The sequence below is a fragment of the Diabrotica virgifera genome, chromosome 1, assembly GCF_917563875.1.
Source record: "Diabrotica virgifera virgifera chromosome 1, PGI_DIABVI_V3a".
NCBI classification, from domain to species: domain Eukaryota; kingdom Metazoa; phylum Arthropoda; class Insecta; order Coleoptera; family Chrysomelidae; genus Diabrotica; species Diabrotica virgifera.
This window is the reverse complement of record NC_065443.1, coordinates 53,957,827-53,978,399: the sequence shown is the minus strand read 5'-3', so window position 1 is coordinate 53,978,399 and position 20,573 is coordinate 53,957,827. Positions and strand designations below refer to the sequence as shown.

At 34.2% G+C, this 20,573-nt stretch overlaps 1 protein-coding gene across 1 annotated transcript in view; it reads right to left on the bottom strand.

Moving 5' to 3' along the window:
• The window catches only part of LOC114324953 (uncharacterized), a 54,586-nt gene that overhangs the window by 9,636 nt on the left and 24,377 nt on the right, over positions 1-20,573 (bottom strand). The window contains exon 7 of the mRNA XM_050659912.1: positions 16,519-16,819. Within this exon, the coding sequence (XP_050515869.1) occupies positions 16,519-16,819 (301 nt within the window). The remainder of the gene's footprint in view (positions 1-16,518; positions 16,820-20,573) is intronic.

The following is a 20,573-nucleotide window of genomic DNA, read 5'->3' as shown; positions in this document are numbered from 1 at the left end:
TAACGCCCCCTTGTGGGCGCTGGAGGCCTCTAGGGGGGCGGTAAAGGGCACAGAGAAGATTGGGGGGCGTTGAAGCGGTTTACAGGGGCAATGGCTAATTTAATTTTTTACCACAATAATTAATCAGTTTATTAAAATATCAAAAAAAACAACACAATTCTATTACAAAAATTATCTTTAAAGAATACCTACTCAAAAATATCAAAATTGCTTTTTTTAGAAAATATAATAATACTCTAGCTCTCTGAGAGGAAAACCTACCTACTGGTTATAATACCGCTTTTTATCGATTCCCCGCCCGCTGCCGAGGCCGAGGCGAGGCCCGCCCGCTGCCTCATATAAAAGCGCACGCCATCCAGTCATGTCATTCGACAATCTGCTCTACTAGGGACCGAACGTCTCAGACGTCAAGGAGTATCGCGTTATTACGAAAACAAGTGAATTTAGTGACGAGATAAAGTGCTGTACGTACAGTGCCTAATTTGCTCAGTAAGAATACTGTGAGTGGTGTCATTAGCAAGTTTTTAATACTCGATTCTTTACTTCGGCATTTTTGAAGACAAAATTATGTCGGAAGCAAAAAAGAAGAAACGGCAGTACAGCGCGGAATATATAAAATATGGATTTATTGAAAATCCTACAAATCCATCTTCGCCTATGTGCCTTCTTTGTCAAAAAACATTTTCGAATGAAGCGATGAAACCCTCAAGGTTGCAAGATCATTTGAATAAAATGCATTCAGATAAAAAAGACAAAAATGTGACTTATTTTCAAGACTTGGAAAAGAAGCACGCAGCTCAGCCAACTGTGTCAAAACTTTTTTCAGCGGCTTCTAAGCAAGACGAGGACGGACTCCGAGCTTCCTACAATATCTCCTTGCTAATTGCTCGAACAGGTAAACCTCACACTATTGGAGAGGATTTAATTTTACCGGCAATAAAAGAAGTAATAACTACTGTGCTCCATAAACCAGCGGCAGATATTATCCGAAAAATTCCTTTGAGCAATAGTTCCTTGCAAAGACGAATTGATGAGATGGCTGAAAACATTGAAGAGTCGTTGTGTAATCATCTGAAGACTTCTAAATTCTCAATTCAGTTAGATGAGTCCACTTTACCAACTGGTGAAGCATTGTTGCTGTCATACGTGAGGTTTATTAAAAATGATAAAATATGTCAAGAACTATTATTTGCCAGAAATTTAGAGACCGATACAAAAGGAGAGACCATATTTAATACACTGGAAAAATTTTGTGATGAGAAAGAAATTCCACTGAAGAATATTATATCAGCTGCTACGGATGGCGCTCCGGCTATGACAGGACGTCACAAAGGCTTCATAGCGTACTTAAAAAATAAAATTCCAGATGTGCTCGCTGTACATTGCGTCGTTCATAGACAACATTTGGTTGCGAGAAATTTGAGTGAGCGTCTCTCTCAATCACTGCAATATATCATCACAGCAGTCAATAAAATCCGAAACAGCTCTTTAAATGACCGATTATTTAATCAGCTTTGTGTTGCTAATGATGAAGATTTCAACCGATTGCTATTTCACACAGAAGTACGTTGGTTATCAAGAGGTAACTGTCTGACTCGATTTTACAATCTGTTTGAGTCTGTGATAGAGTTCTTGGAAAACAAATACAAAGAATTGCACGACAACCTCATCACTTCAAAGAATGATATTGCGTACTTGACAGACCTATATAAATTATTTAATGATGTCAATCTCCAACTTCAAGGTGACGACTCGAATTTGATTAAAACAAAAAATGTCATTGCTGCTTTTGTAGCTAAACTGCTCTTATACAAGAATAATATCGGTAGACGTGAGTTTCACAATTTCCCTAATTTGTCAGCAGTATCCTTCAACAACGACGACTTGCTTGTTTACTGCCAACATTTGGAGAACCTCCACAGGAATTTCACAGAACGATTCCAGGACATTTTAAACTTGGAAATACCGGACTGGGTGTTGGATCCTTTTTCAAATGTCAACACAGCAGGATCACCCCAGCTGGAAGAAGAACTCATAGAACTGACAACGAACGAGGAAATAAAAATAAAATTCAAAAATGGATACCAAGAATTTTGGCTACAAAGGCTAATCCCGCAATTGTACCCTGGATTGTGGTCCATCGTTCAACTATTTTTGATAGCATTCCCATCATCGTATTTGTGTGAACGTGGATTTAGTGCTGTGACAACGTTGCTAACTAAAAAGAGAAATCGGTTGCAGATTACCAAACGCGGTGACTTACGGCTGTTTTTGAGTAAATTCGAGCCTGATATTAACAAACTTGTTAAAAATCATCAGATTCATCCTTCACATTAGATTAGTTTTAAAATTCAAATTGAAATGTTTGTTTTAATAACATGAATAAAAGTTTTTCTAATATTACAAAATGGTGTTTTAAATTACTCTCATCAGAAAGTCTTATTTTCACATGACACGCATAATTTAATTATTAAAATAATGACTGCGATTGTGATTCTTAATCTTAAGATGTAGTAAAGTAAAAAAATGGGGGCGCTAGAAAATAATTAATTTTCGATGTGGGCGGCAGACAAAATAAGTTTGAGAACCTATGAGTCTACACAACCGACCTCTATATTTGGCTAAATGGTGCTATAATTTGTAGCGCCATCACATAAGCGTAATGGAAATACGAATGCAAATATTGCATTTATCTCAAAACTTCGTTTTTGGGGTTAGGCCACTGTTGCTCTGAGCGCCTCATATTATGCAAGTACAGTTTGTTGTGAGAATATACTCATTTTTGATATGAATAAAAATATATATTGGCGCTCTTTAGATGGTGAGAATATACTCCGTAAATTTAGAGTTTAATAAACTTACGTGCATAGAAATCGGCACGTTTTAAGGTAAGTTTTAAGAGAAACTTATTCAGGATATTTTGACACAAAATTAAGAATGTTATATTCACCATTAGCGTGCATACGGGTAATATAATCGGTCATATTACCCGTATGCGCGTTAATGGTGAACATAAAATTCTTAATTTTATGTCACAAAATCGGCAATAACTATCTCTTAAAACCTACCAAATTTAATTTGCATATCTCAACTGGTTTTAGAGCAATAAATAAATCGTCAGTTTGTAAGAAAAAGTTCAACATCCCGTATCTCGGAAACGAAGCATTTTCGAACATATTTTTATAAAGCAAACTCTCATTATTTTTTCATGCAGAATTACCCCTTAAAATTTGTCCCAATTATTTAGAAACACCGCGTATTGATGAAGAACATGTCTAGTTGTTAAAGTACCTAACTTTTTATTATCCAACAAAAGCGAATGAATCAAAAAGCAAAATGTTAAGAAAGCCTAAGGCTACAGTTGAGTTTTAATTTCAATATTTTATGTACGCTAGAATATTCCACAGGGTGTTCCAAACTTTGAGGAAAAACACACTATCATTGTTACACCCGGTATACAATGATACTTACATGTTTAGCAACAATATTATTACAACGATATTGCTAAATAATCAGGCTATAACAAATTGAAAAAATCACTTAAATCGGCCAACAGGTTTAGGAAATACGAGGCATCAAAAATGACCAAATTTTTAAGTGGGCCGATTTCTATGCACGTAAGTTTAGTTACCAGACTTCAGTTTGATCATGGCAAAACTATGACTGAGTTCATGTTTAAGAGGATCGGTACGTATTTTTGGCTGCAATGCTATTCAAATGGGGATTCATTTTTTTCGAATCCTGAGAAAACTAATAAATATTTTTGAAAAATTTAAACGCAGAATGAAATATTACGTTATTAGCGAGGGCCGAAAGTCCCTGAGAACTTCTATAATGTTTATTTTAATAAGTTACAGGGGTGAAAAACTAAGAGAAAATTTAGTGTGATTTTTAATTTCAAATATATCATTCAAAATAAACTTTTTATATATTCTAAGGGACTTTCCGCCCTCGGTAATAATTTAGTCTTTCGAAAGAAATGAACACAATGCCGTGGTAATATTTTCCAAATCTATCTTTGTCTTACAACGCACTCAGCCGAATATAATATTGTCAGCATATATTGTCAGTCAGACACTGACAATCAGTGACAATTTTAAATATTTGACATTGCATCGGGAATATGTTGAGTTATTGATTAAATATTATTGATATTATAGTGTATTTGATAAATAATTGATTTAAGACGTGAACTTAATAAAAAGTTTTTTATTGTGTATTATTTGTGGAAGATCCAAGCAGAGAATTCCTCAGGATAATATATTCTGTGATCCAAGTATTTTGTTATTAATTATTTATATGGGAAATAAGCCACAATTAAAATGAAAAAAATAATTTTATTAACGTTTCGACGCCCAAATCGGGTGCCGTTGTCAAAATACAAAATACTACTGATTTTGAATTTGATTGTATTTGAATATTTGAAAATATTTTGACAAATAACAAAAAATAACAAAAAATATTTTGACAACGGCACCCGATTTGGGCGTCGAAACGTTAATAAAATTATTTTTTTCATTTTAATTGTGGCTTATTTCCCATATAAATAATTAATCATAAAAATGCCACAAGGAAATAGCTTCAGAACAAGTATTTTGTTGTTAAAGATGTTCAAAATTGTAAGCGTTCCATAACAATATATTATTAAAAAATCACTTTAACACTTTTCCTCTTTTCTCGATTGAGTATTAGTCTTCGTTGTGCAAATAAATTATTACAATCACTGAATACATAGTTAGTGAAAAAATTATCACATTTATTAACTGAATTAATAATTTGCAATTATAAAAATAACAGCTATCCAAGAACATTCAAAACCCATCTCTTTAAATTAATAATGACATTTTCAAGTAGAATGACATTCTAGTAATGTTTACATATCCATACCAGTGTGAATTTTACTACACGTAATTTGCCGTGTAAAGACAGAAAAAGTAGGGATACACGTAAAATATTTGCGAATTATGTACCCATAGCCTTAATATGCGTTAAAAAATATTATTAACCAAGAAGTATGTGTGATAGTGACTTTAAAGTATTAAGATTGAATAAAGAAAATGTTGAGTGGCTTTTAAATACCTAACTTTTTGAGTGAAGAATCAAAAGAAACAAGATATGGGCTATGTGTAACTTTGATAAAATGAAACTATTTTTAAGACATGTAGCAGTGGCGTACTGAGCATGGCTCCGAGGGTTCCGACGAACCACGGCCCGGGCCCCGCAGGGGCCCTCTTTAACGAGCTTTTTGCTTCGAAGAAGAAAGAAAAAATCGGTCACTTATCTTAGTCCGAAAATTCAAAATGAAGTGATAGATTTACTTCATAAGATTTTGCATAGTGAAATACTGTGCAAAAATACACGTTATAAATTTTTTTCGTGAGAACGAATGTCTTTATTATTCGTGAGAAAGAGTTATTTTTTATCTCTCTCTCTTGTCGTTTCCCCATTACTGAGGATCGTAATTTCTTCCAATATTCCTAACAATGTTTCTCCATTGGTCTCTATCTTCAGCTGCTTTAAGAGCTTCGCAGAATGAGTTTCCAGCTGAATTCTTTATTTAGTCGGACCATCTAGTTGGTGATCGTACTCTTGATCTTATCCCCCGAACGTTTCCAGAAACAATTAATCTGTCCAAACTGTCGTCACCTCTGCGAATCACGTGACAAAAGAATTGCAAAATTCGTTGCAGACATATTGTGGACAGCCTTTTTTTAATATTGAGTTGGTTTAGAATGGAAACGTTTGCCTATGAGCTGTCCAAGGTATGCGCAGTATTCTTCTCCAGCACCACATCTCAAAGGCATCACTTTTTTGGCGCTCGCATGTGCGAAGAGTCCAAGTCTGCTCCGTATAGAAGTATTGAAAATACAAGGACATTCACCAGTCTCATCTTGATGTTTTGAGAGATAGTTCTGTCTTTCCAAACTTTAGCTAGGCGACTCATCGCATTTTTTGCCATACCAATACGTCTCCGAACTTCTGCTTCACAGTTACCATCGTTAGTTATACTAGACCCGACTATCTGGTATTCCTGCAACATGTTAGTCAGTTGAATAGTGTCGAATCTGTCGACCACCATTATTTTGGTCTTAGCTTTATTGATTTTCAGACCAACTTTATTGCTTTCGTACTCAACTCTTCGCAGAAGATCAAACATTTCTTGCTCATTTGCTGCTATAAGTGTAGTGTCATCATTATTACCATCAGTGCCATCGTTATTTTTTTATACTCATTTAAAATTTTAAAATTTAAATTTCCCGCCAAAAAAAAAGTTTCGACCAGAACTTTTTGAAACTTAGAACTTTTTTATTTAAAGTTTTTCGCTAGCTCTCGATGCGGCTGAGATAAAAAATAAAAACATAAAAAGCCTAATTAGGCTCTAGGTAGGTCAGGTGACCACCTATGGGGCTAAAAATTTCAGAAAGTGAGTTTCTCTATATGTGCTAAACGGTGACCTATATAGAATTCGAATAGAGTTGGAATATGGAATATGGAATTCGAATTGATTTAGGGGTCATCATCTTACCTGGCGAGGCCTTTTTTGAGTTTGATTATTTATAAAAACTGCTGGAGTAAAGTTATCAGTAATGTCAGTATGAAAAACGATAGGATTCGATTAATATTAAATTACTGTTTAAAATTAGCTTAAGTTTTTATAAATATAATATGACATAATATATGATGATTTATATTTCATGTTTATTAAAAACTTTTGATATACAATGTGTGTTTTAATTGGGGGGCGGGCCCGCATCCCAACTGGAACCAGGGCCCGCTGATCTATAGGTACGCCACTGACATGTAGGTGATCTTGGATTTCGAACAGGAGTAGGAGAATATATTGGTGTTCATCAAACTATTGTATCTAAGGCTGTGACGCAAGTTGCTGACCAGATAATAGAAAAATGCGAACGTTGAATAAAATTTCCTCTGACTCCGCAGAGCCTATTTTACCACTAGGCCCATGAGGCCCCGAAAACATCACTAAAAGAAAATTTTTATTGAAAAAACAAAATAAATCTTCAAAATTATTTCATTTTACGAACAGGAAATGATAAATGAGAACAAATTAGGTTAGAGTGATATTCATAGTCCATAAACCATTCTTAAACCATAAACCATCATAAAACTGCGATAAGAGTAGGTATAATAGATTGCCTTGTCGGCACCAATAACAATAAGCAAAATATATATAAGTATAAAAAAATAGCACTCCGAAGGATTACAGATACAAGAGGTAGAATTAAAAAGAGGTATCGTCACGTATTGTCATATTTATTTAAAATGCACTTTTAAATTTAATATTAAGTTTGATATGATGTTTAATGCCGTTTTTTGCAAAGATAAGGTATTGCTTGATTGTATGTATTAGTTTTCAGTCCTGTGCTTTTTAAGTTAGTTCAACTAATATATTCATTAATAATTAGTCGTTTTATTAAATTTATTTAAACACTTATTTTTCTTATCTAAGTAATCGTTTCGTTATTATCATGAGTTACAATCATTTAAGTGACAGTGAAAAACAAAAAAAGCAAAAATTAAGAGAACAGAAACGGCAGGCACAAAAAGATGCAATTATTTTACACCTCAAAACAGTGCGCAAAAAGGAAGTTCGTCCTCCCATTATGTTCTTCTTCTTCTTGTTCTATGGCACTGTAACCCAAATTGAGCCTTGGCCTCCTTTATTTTTTGCCTCCACACTTTTTTATCTGTGGCTGCTCTTCTGCATATACGGACTTCTAAAAATGCTTGTGCATCGCTGGTTACTGTGTCTCCCAGCACTTTCTAGGCTTTCCAACCGGTCTCTTTCCCTGCATCCTAGCGTTCATTGCTTTTTTTGGTAGCCTATCCTCTCCCATTTTTATCACATGTCCAGCCCATTGCAATCTTTGTATTCTAATGAAGTCTGACAGGGGTGTTTCCTTATAAAGTTGATAAAGCTCGTTGTTGTTTCGAATTGTGAAGATTCCGTTTTCCCTCACAGGTCCTAGTATTCTCCTCAGTACTTTCCTTTCGAATGTGTCGAGTTTGTTTTTGGATGTTTCTTTCAGGACCCATACTTCACTGCCATAGCATGCTATTAGTCGAATTAAGGTTTTATAGATTCTTATCTTTGTATTTCTTTAGACACTTTTAGACCGAAATATATTGGAGGGGACTAAATAAGCTCTGTTTGCCTGCGGTATTCTTTTCCGTATTTCCGTTATTACTGCACACTGGGGAGAAACCTTATCAGTGTGACATTTGTTCAAAGCGGTTTGCTCGAAAAGGTCAATTGGCTGGTCACATTACAGTTCACACTTTAGAAAAACCTTACAAGTGTGAAATTTGTTCAAAACAGTCCCGTACTGCTGGTGATTTCAAAAAACACCTAAGAACACACACTGGAGAAAAACCTCACAAGTGTGAAATTTGTTTTAGGCAATTTGGTGAATTAGGTACGTTAAAACAACATTTGAGAGTGCACACCGGGGAAAAACCTCACAAGTGTGAGATTTGTTTTAAGGAATTTAGTGAAGCAGGTAATTTAAAAATACATGTTTTAAGACTGCATACTGGAAAAAAACCTCACAAGTGTGAAATTTGTGATAAGCAATTTAGTGTAGTAAATAACTTAAAAAAACATTTGATAGTGCATACTGGGGAAAAAGCTCACAAGTGTGAGGTTTGTTCTAAGCAATTTATGGGTAGCGGATAGGAACTCCTTTGGACAGTCCTACCAGGGAAAGTGAATCAATCCCTGCCCTCCGCAGATTCCAGGAGTTTCCTGACCCGGGAAACTAGTACCTGCTTAGGGTCCCTTGTCCAGGGTGACGGATGAAGACCACAACGGTATCCACGGCGGAGAAGAACATCTTCGGTACGGTGTGTATGGCGGAAGTGGCGACCCCCGATTTTAGGGTTCGTATAAAATTAAAGGGCAGGCGATACTCTTAAGCTGCAGTGAAAGCAAACCGTCTAGGAGAAGGAACACTCCAAAATCAAACCCTGGCCCTCCAAGTTGGGGGTTGAGGCATTGGGCTAACCCCTCGGTACTCATCAAAAATCTTAAAGGTTAAAAAATCCAAAATCCGGCCTCGGAACAGGACTGATATACGACGACGAAAAATGCTACGGAAAAGGAAAATGATTTTTGCGACATGGAACGTCCAAGGGATCTCAAAGAAAACTCAAGAAGTCTTAGAAGAACTGAACAATATGAAGATAGACATAGCTGTTATTACGGAAACCAAACGGAAAGGTCAAGGATCGGAAAATCTAGGTAAATACGACCATTTCTACATCGGAGTAACAAAAGAACGTAGAGCTCAACAAGGAGTCTCAATTATGGTACACCGTCGCTTCAGAAAATACATAACATCATGGGAAGGCATCAATGAAAGAATGATAAAAATGAATATGTGTATAAAAGGATACAGAATGACGATTCTGGGAGTATATGCAATCAACGACGATGCTATTGTAAATGTGAAAGATAACTTTTTCGAACACCTGAGTGAAGAAATCACAAAGGTGGGAAACACCAGAGAAATAATAATCCTAGGAGACCTCAACAGCAGAGTCGGGAAAAAGAACAACGACAAAGTAGTTGGCAGATATGGGGAAGATAACACAAACAATAACGGAGAAAGGTTAATAGATATCTGCGACCAGAATGGACTTAGAATAATGAATGGATATTTCCAGCATAGAAATATTCATAAATATACGTGGACTCAGGAAACACGCAACTTAAAATCAATTATAGACTATGTCATTCTTAAACAAAAAAGTCGACTGAAAACAACAGATGTGAGAGCATGTAGAGGACCAATTTGCGGCAGTGACCACTATCTCCTACGTTCAGATATTTCATTTCCACCGAAAATAGAAAAAGAAACGCAGCAAGGTAATAATTCAAATGAACAGCTCCAAGAAGTACGATACAATTTGAATAGTTTACACCAAGAAAGTGTTAAAAACCTATATAAACGTAGACTGGAAGAAAAACTAATTGAAACGGAAGATAATACCAGAAATGTGAATCAGTCATACGAAAACATCAAAGAATGTATACACGCCGCTGCCTTAGAAGCACTAGGGCGATATGAAAAAACCGTACATCGAAAACCGTATTGGTGGGATCAAGATATTTCGCAGGAAATAACAAAGAAAAGAGAATCGTATCAAAAATATCTGAACACAAAAAACGTGGAAGACAGAATACATTATAAAAGAATGCAAGCGAGGGTCAGGAGAAAAATATGTCAAAAGAAAAACGAACTCTGGACAAAAAAGTGTACCATGCTAAATGCATACATAGGTGGAAGCCAAAGTTCAGAAAGTTGGAAACTATTAAAAAATTTAAGAAACGACAGAAAAAAGACATTATTCAGTCCATATCACCACAAACTTGGGAAATATACTTTGAAGATTTACTAACAGAGACAAGAGAGCCCTTCAAACAGATACAATCCAACGATATACAAAGCGTCAGGTTGATAGGATCACCAATCAGAGTAAATGAGAGAGAAGTCGAAACCATATGTAAACAGTTGAAGAATGGCAAATCACCGGGCCCAGGAAATATAGCTCCGGAACTCATCAAATATGGACCTAAATAAAGTTTTAATTAAGCGGCTAAGACAACTTTTCCAGCAATGCTTGAATAACCATGAAATACCTAAAGAATGGAAAGAGTCACATCTGAGCACTATCCACAAAAAGGGAGATAAATCAAAACCTGAAAACTATAGAGGAATTGCAGTCACTAGTAGTATCAGCAGAATATATGGAAAACTTATTAAAAATCGAATAGAAGAAGAATACCAAAATATGGAAGCCGAAGAACAGGCTGGTTTTCGCGCAGGTCGATCTACAATAGATCATGTTTTCTCCATTACTCAGATAATTGAAAAGAAAGTTGCTCGTGGCCAAGAAGTCCATCTGATGTTTGTAGACCTTAGAAAAGCGTATGATAGTGTCCCGCTGGTTAAATTATGGGAGGCACTGGAGAAAACAAATGTAAATATAGAATTGGTTGAAGCCGTAAAAACGTTGTACTACCAACAAACAACAAGAATTAAAACGGGAAATCTCATAACACCTGGATTCACAGTAACTAAAGGACTAAGGCAAGGATGCTGTATCTCACCAACACTATTCAAAATATACCTCGAAGCAGCACTCAACAAATGGAAGAAAAAATGTACGAATATGGGCATACCACTAACGGACTCAACTTTGTACACGCTGTGCTTTGCGGATGACCAGGTGATCATCGCACAGGACTCTGAAGATCTTAGTTACATGATGCGAAAACTATTAGAAGAGTTTACAGAGTGGGGCCTAGAAGTGAATATGGAAAAAACTGAATACATGAGTATCGGAGGAGACCAACATAGCCTCCGAGTAGAGGAAAATCAAGAAATAAAATTATGTGAAGACTACAAATACCTGGGAGTAAAGATCACTCAAGACGGAAAATTAGATGCAGCTATTAAGGAACGAAATATACAGGGTAGGAAAGGCATATCCTTACTAAACAGCGTACTGTGGGATAAAAATATTTCTAAGGAGAATAAAAAAAGAATATATAATACTATAATAAAAAGCATCACAACATATGGATGCGAAGTGTGGCCCATAAAAGACAGAACAGAGAAAATGCTTAGAGCAACAGAAATGGACTTCTGGCGCCGTTCAGCGGGAATATCTAGACGCGACAGAATAACAAACGAGAGAGTCCGAGAAATCATGGGGGTTACACATACTATTGTTGACGACATCAGGACGAAACAACTCAGCTGGTACGGACACGTAAGGAGAATGCCGGAGAATAGAATACCAAGACAAATCCTCGAATGGCAACCAAGAGGAAGGCGCAGACCAGGAAGACCTAGAAGAAGTTGGAGAGAAGGAGTTGATAGAGAAATCAGGGACAGAGAACTCGAGGACGATCTATGGAATGACAGAACGAGATGGAGATTGGAAATCGGAAGACGTCGAAGAACGTTGTAAACCGATATTATATATATATATATATATTCTTTTCCGTATTTCTCCATTTTCTGATCTGTCGGCATATATTTCTACTCATAGGTATGTAAACTTTCCAACCGTTTCAATATCATCTTCAGACATAATTTATTGTGGGGCTATATTTTTTCTTGTCGTCTGTATCATTATTTTTGTTTTTTTTTATGTTAATTTCCAGACCTAGCCTTTTCGTTTGCTTTTTTAACTTTGCGTATGTTTCCTGTGCTCCTGTTCATGTTCTACTCATAATATTAATATCATCGGTATAAGAGACCAGTTAAACGGTTCTGTTGGTCAGGAGGTTTCCTCGTCCAGTTTGCATTTGCCTAACCGCATACTCCAGTGCCAGGTTAAACAATGTTGGGGCCAGCCCATCTCCTTGCTTCAATCCCTGCGAGACTTTGAAAAAGTCTGTCCAGTGGTTTTGTACTCGTACACATGCCTGAGTTTCATACATTGTGGCTTTAATGAGTCTAATTAGCTTGTATGGTATTGCCAATTCATCCAATATATGAACAGCTTATTTCAGAAAGGGACCTAAGTCAGTCTTTTGTTATTTTTTGTTAGAGTGGATTCATTCACTATGAGTTTTTTGCAATATACATATCTCGAAAGTTAATGAAGATGACCCGAGTCCCTTTCTGAAATAAGCTGTTCATATTGGTAGGGGAGCAAAGTATGCTAAATGTGCAGTCACTCGAGCGTTATGGGGACCTATTGGGTTGTGAAGAGTAGGTCCTAAAACCAAAAAAAGTTAAGTAAAGTTTTCCATTTTAGTGGGCGCTTGCCATTTTTTAATTTAATTTTCCATTTCCAACAATCGTTTTTCCCGATTATATCGTTATCTATCCATAATTCGAAAAAATGTTTCAAATAAAAGTTACCTATTTTTAATATATACTCTTTTGCACGTACTTAACTTACCTTATCTTAATCTGACGATTTGGAATTTTTTTAACGATAGATTTTTATTTTCGGGCCCCCCTTAACGAACTCCCCTGTGTTAAGAGCCAATATATGGTAGAGGTACATCTGCAGGGTACCAGGTTTCTCCCCATATAATAATCTGACGCGCTCGAGTAACTGCAAAAATCCCCGCTTGGGCTCCCCTACCATATAGTATAGTCTGTTCCTTTTGATTGAGTCGTTAGCCTGTTTGAAGTTTACAAACATGTTATGAAGATGAATGCCGTGTCCCATGATTTGCTCAAGACCTGCTTGACTGTAAACATTTGATCCATTGTCGATCTTCCCCGTTTGCGTCTGATACTCTCCAATTAATATTTTCTACTAGTGGTTGGAGCCGCTGGTTTATAATATAGGTACTTACGTGAGGACTTTATAATAATATGCTGTACATAGTAGAGAAATTCCACGGTAGTTTTTGCACTTTAAACAATTCAACAATGTTTAATTATTTAAATATAAATTTTATTTATTGTTAATAAAAATTTAAATTTCTGGTGCAACTATATTTCTATTAAATATAATTAATACATTTAAAATATTATAATTACTATTAAATTTTTGTTAGGGGCCCGAAAATTATGTAGTGCCTCGGGCCTGATTTGAAGTAAAATAGGCTCTGATACTCCGGCGGATATAATAGAAGCTAAAGAAATATGGCAAACAAAGTACACTTTTCCGTGTGCCATGGGTGTGGTAGATAGCACCCATATAAAAATAAAAAACCACTTCCTTACGGTGATGAATACAGAGTGAGTTTTATGTATGGAAACACGCAATTATCTCGAAAACGGCTTGCACGATTTTTATAGATTTTGGTAGTTAGGGGTTTTCTAATGCGGTCGATATTATAGTTCTAATTACATTGTTGTCAGATCTTCATTTTTTTAGAAATCTAATGAACTTTCTTATTTCAAATGAAATACCCTATATATTTTTTGCGTTTTGAGGTCCTTAAGAATGCTGATTATTTTTCATGTTATATTCCCTATACCTAAATAATATACGCCATAATTTTGGAGTTATTGCTACATTTATAAAAAAAAATTTAAACAAATTATAAATATCAATTTTTTCGGCCAGGGTAGACATTATTTTAGATTCTTTGGATCATTGGGGACGAAAAAAATCTTTTGTAATTTTTCTGTAAAGTTAATCGTTTTCGAGTAATAAACAATTTAAAACTGAAAAAAAAATCGAATAATGACGATTTTCAAGGTTCGAAAACCCAAGTAAAAATATAATTTTTGAAATTACAAAGTACCTAAATTCAAGTACAACTTTTCTTCTAATAGACTGCCATAAGATTTTTTGGCTCATTTTATTCTAAAACATTGCTTTTTAATTTTTAATGAAGTGCATATTATGAGAGGACGGGCGATCGGGCTGCACTAACAACTAAAAATCAATGTTTTAAAATGAAACAATCTCAAATTACTTCGATAACTGATAAAATAAGGCTTGAGCTTGAATTTGGGTACTTCGAAGTTTCAAAAATAATATTGTTAATTTGTGTTCTTGAACAAAAATCGTCATTATTCGATTTTTTTCAGTTTTAAATTGTTTAACTCGGAAACGATTAATTTTAGAGAAAAATTACAAAAGACCTTTTTGAAGTTATACTTCTTTACGATCGCGAGTGAAATTTTATAATGCCTGGCGCATGCGCACACAGACAGTATGTATTTCGTTGCTAATCTTTCAAGATATGTTGTATGTATCAGCGCTGTCAACGCAAATAAGTCATTAAAAGGATATAATATTAGTGTTTCTAGTAAATGTATTATTTATTATAATTTTGCGTCTTTGGATTTGTCTTCCTCGGGAATAAGATATTCTATAATAATAGTAAGTATATTTAAAGTATTTTTGTATACTTCACTTTTGGTCTATTAAATTTTTCAGTATGTATGAGAAATCTTGTAACCTGTCAAAGCGAAGGGCATATAGCTCAGGGGGAGAGCGTGTGACCGGAGATCGAGAGGTCCCGGGTTCAAATCCCGGACGATTCATATTTTTTTTTTAATTTTTGGTATCGTTTTAATAAAATTTTTTTAAAAGTGGTAGGTAAGAAAGTTAGTTTAATATTTAAATAAAGTACAAATAACATGTTAAGTATATTTATTTCTTTGAAATTATATAACAGAAGTACATATAACTTCTTACGTGCGTACAAAGTACACACACATTCTTTTTTTGTTCCCAATGATCCAGACAACCTTAAATAGTGTTTACCCGGGTCAAAAAAATTGATTTTTATAATTTGTTTAAATTTTTTTTTAAATAAATGTAGCAATTACTCCTAAATTATGGCATTTAGGTATAGGGAATATAACATGAAAAATAATCAGTATTTCTTAAAGACTTCAAAACACAAAAAATATACAGGGTATTCTATTTGAAATAAGAAAGTTAATTAGATTTTCAGAAAAACGGAAAATATGGCAACAATGTTATTAGCACTATAATATCGGCCGCATTAGAAAACACCTATCTACCAAAATCCATAAAAATCGTGTAAGCCGTTTTTGAGATAATTGAGTGTTTCCATACATAAAACTCACTCTGTATATCAATCGCAAAGGATATCATAGTATCAAAGCCACTTGCAATGCAAATGAATAGTTTGCAGGCGTGGACGCATCATGACCAGAATCCGTCCATGATTTACGGATATGGAGCAACTCACAAATTGGTAACATAGCTAAAAATGGGTTTAGGAGATCAAATGCAACAATTTTAGGAGATGAAGGTTATGGCGTAGCACCGTGGGTAATGGTCCCCTTTGGAAATACAAATATTCCTGCAGAGCTTGCTTATAACAAAAATTAATTATAAAGGAGCGTGTATTAATTGAAAAATGTTTTGGACAACTAAAACTACGATTTTCAACGATTTAAAATAGAGAACATCTACTATTATGTACTGTGAGTAGAAACTCATTACATCAAAATATTTTTATTCATATCAAATGTAGTAGAAACTTATACTTTTTGCTCATACTCATGAGAACATACTGGGAGTTTACACTTTGTTTTTATTCATACCACCCATTGAGTAATTAGTAGATAATCTTGGCAGCACCTATATAAAGTGGAACCTCGATAAGTCGGATTAATCGGGATCGCGGCCAATCCGGGTTATCGAAAATCCATGTTAGCCGGAGAATATGGTAAAAAATAATAAAATACGATATACCTACAGGTAAACTCCATTATAATTGCGAAAACATGAACTACATATGGACAATACATGTAAATTACGTACAGTTGTATACAGTATTGTTCATTTCTTTGTAAAAAAACTCAGTCAAATTAAAAAAATGTTTGTTTTGTCTGATGAAAATCGGTCCGGGTTAGCCGGACTTCCGGGTTATCGGAGGCCGAGTTATCGGGGTTCCACTGTAGAAACAGAGAATAAAGTAATAAAATTGAAATAAAATTGAAGAAAAACTAGGTGGCATTAACTTTATTTGTATTCATCATGTACTTGATGTAATTATACACATATTGTACTAACGTGAAATTAACTTACCACCTCTGAATGCGATATGGAAAAAATCCAAATCTCGTGAGGAGCAACCCATGGAATACCACTATCCAACAGATCTTGTACTGTTTCAATTGGGTGGTTATATCTCGGTAAAGTCATAACTGCAGCTAATCCACTACTGTAGGTACTGGATAGAAAAAGGCTGTACATAAAAAGCAGTCCCATGAATAAAGTGCCGTATCTTCCTGGAGGAGAATCGACATCGTCAACACACTGAACGAGAAATATTTTTACCATTACTAGAATGGAATTTCCAAACGATTTGTTCGCTAACTCTGTCGAGCTGAAACAGTTACGATCTTTTTAAAATATCTACACTCAACCAAACTTACATGGAATCACTATGTATTTGAAACCTGCAGCTTTTGGAAGCTTTAGGTGTAAATATTTTAGTTAAAACGATAAGAAGAAGAGTTGCCGTGCCCAAGGACTATATAGCAGGAGTAAGTTACGGGATGCCGAGTTAACCAGGCAGCAAAAGATTTATCACGTAAATTGGTGTCTTTAACATCAAAACTGGAACATAGGAAATTAAAAAAGTGTGCTATTTTCAATAGGATGTGTAAAATAAGATGATTAACGAATTCGTGTACTTAAGCACGAAAAAGCAAGTAAGCAGGGCCGCGCCGTCCATAAGGATGAAGAGGGGCATTGCCCCCGGCGACGTAATCGAAAAAGCGCACGCCGGTAGGTACCGAAAGAATTTTTTTTTACCAAAACCAAAATTACCAGAAATATTAGCAATATTTTATTTCCACCTACCTCTACCGAAAGTATACTTTTCCGGACCTGATTGTAGGGAGCAAAGTTGTACTTTTCCTCCCTAGGGAGGAAAAGTAAAAGTGACGTCATGGTATTTCATTCATGAAATATAACTTATTAAAGCCCTGTACAATATCTATTTTCTATTACGTAAGTATCTATACATTTTAACGTTTATTTAAGAACACTCTGTATTTTACAGAATGGTAAAAACAGTAAATTGTTATTTTGATTTAACAATGTTTACATTAATAATTTGACTTATATTTGACACTTGACAGTTATATTGTACCTACTTGTTAGTTTTAGTTCTAATAAATTTTGTTGGTTAGTTACATAAATAAATTAATACTCTGGGCTAATTAGCAAAATTCATGGAAAAGTTATTTACCAGCAATTTTATTGCTGGAATCGAATTATAAGATCCTATATATTAATAATATAGGTATGCAAAGTCCGCAGATAGTGTGCTACTTTTTTTATAAACAAAATGGCGCCGACAAATCGTATTTTTTTTCAATTATTGCTCTATAACTCCGAACATTTTAACTTTACAACAAAAACACCTTAATAAAAATTCACCGCAATTAAATTCTGCATAGAGATATGTTTTTCACGATTTTCTCCGACGAAAATTTTCCTCGGAAAATGCGGGTTTTCCTAACAAATATTAATCAATAATTAAATAACTTAGTAACATCAAAGCTTTCTTGGTATAGATTGTAATTCCAGAAGCCGGTGAAAATTAAACGAATATTTTAGCAACAATTCAATTGTTAATTAACAAATTACGATCGCAATAATAACCAAAATAATCATGATACATTGATCAAACTTATAAAGATTATAAAGATGAGATGCTTATTTAATATTTTATCGACAAAATATAAATTTTTCTTTTTTTTTGCAAAATCTTTAAATTTTGAAAAAAAAAATAGTTATAATACGCTGGTCTAATTAGTAAAGTACAAAGGAAGGTTATTTACCAGCAATTTTATTGCTGGAATCGAATTATAAGATCCGATATATTATTAATATAGGTATGAAAAGTCCGCATATAGTGTTCTACTTATTTTATAAACAAAATGGCGCCGACAAATCGTATTTTTTTCAATTACTGCTCTATAACTCCGAAGATTTTAACTTTACACAAAAAACACTCAAATAAAAATTCACCTCAATTTAATTCTGCATAGAGACATGTTTTTCCCGATTTGCTCCGACGAAAATTTTCCTCGGAAAATGTGGGTTTTCCCAACAAAATATCGAATTTTCAAATAAATTTTTTGGACCAGTAATTATTTATCAATAATTATATAGCTTGGTGAAATAAAAGCTTTCTTGTTATAGATTGTAAATTCAGAAGCCGGTGAAAATGAAACGAATATTTTAGCAACAATTCAATTGTAAATTAACAATTTACAGTCGCAATAACAACCAAAATAATCATGAGACATTGATCAAGCTTAGAAAGAATATAAAGGTGTGATGCCTATTTAATATTTTGTCGACAAAATATAAATTTTTCATTTTTTTGCATAATCTTTAAATGTTTAAAAAAATTGTTATAAACAAATTAACATTTCTCAGAAATTGTTTATTATATTCTGATTTTAAGAAATACTTAAAATGCGTATTTCATAGGTCTTGAAAATGAATGCTTTAAAAAATTTTTCCAACCATTTGCAAAAAAAGTTATGGTAGGGGAGCCCAAGCGGGGATTTTTGCAGTTACTCGAGCGCGTCAGATTATCATATGGGGAGAAACGTACCCTGGAGATGTACCTCTACCATATATTGGCTCTTAACACAGGGGAGTTCGTTAAGGGGGGCCCGAAAAAAAAATCTATCCTTAAAAAAACTCGAAATTATCAGATTAAGATAAGGTAAGTTAAGTGCATGCAAAAGAGTGTATATTTCAAAAATCTGACGATTTGAGCCGGGTGTAAGGAAATGGGTGAGTCCCAAAGTTTCACAAGAAAAAAGCGAATATTTCGCGAAATGAATGACAGATCAAAAAACTAAAAAATGTGTGCTCAATATTTTTTAAAAATCTATCGAATGATATCAAACACGACTTCCCACGGAGAGGGGTGGGGGGTAAATTTAATATTTTAAATACGAATCCCGCGATATTTCGCGAAATGAACATCAGATCGAAAAACTGTAAAATACACTTATTCAATATTTTTGAAAAATCTATCGAATGACACCAAACACGACCCCCCACGGAGGTAGGGTGGGGGGTTACTTTAAAATCTTAAATAGGAGCCCTCATTTTTTATTGTAGATTTGGATTCCTTACGTAAAAATAAGTAACTTTTATTCGAAACATTTTTTGGAATTATGGATAGATGGCGTTATAATCGGAGAAAACGATTGTTGGAAATGGAAAATTAAATTAAAAAATGGCAAGCGCCCACTAAAATGGAAAACTTTACTTAATTTTTTTTGGTTTAAGGACCTACTCTTCACAACACAATAGGTCCCCAAAGCGCTCGAGTGACTACACATTTAGCATACTTTGCTCCCCTACCATTATGAAACAACAAAGTAAATATACGAATTCTCCGTTGTTTATAATTTGTTTTAATTGTTTTAAAGCTTAAAAGTGAGTCTATGGTATAATCTAATTACTCACAAAGAATGTCAAAAATTAGTGCAATGGTTATATTTTAATCAAAGATTAAAAATACTTTTTTTTGTAATTTTTAGCGCGAAAGTAGGCTTGATACAGAGCCGGAGATAAAATGTTCACTCGAAGCGACTGACACGCTTAAACTCGCGCGAGTTGTGTATGTGGGCGGGTAGCTACGGTAGTGTATTATTCTACTTTCGCGCGTGTAAATTACAAAAAAATATATTTATAATCTTTAATTAAAATATAACCATTAAATTGATAATCGATATTTTTTTTATAAATAATTAGCTTGTACTTTAAACTCACTTCTACGCTTTGAAAGAATTAAGGAAAATTATAAATACCGTAGTAATCGTATGTTTACTTTGCTGTTTCATAACTTTTTTGTAAATGGTTGCAAAAAAGTTTTAAGGCATTCATTTTCAAGATATTTGAAATGCGCATTTTAGCCATTTCTTAAAATTATAATATAATAAAAACTTTCTGAGAAACGTTAATTTGTTTATAACTATTTTTTTAAACATTTAAATATTATGCAAAAAAATTAAAAATTAATATTTTGTCGACAAAATGTTAAATATGCATCTCATCTTTATAAGATTTCAAAGTTTAATCAGTGTATCATAATTATTTTG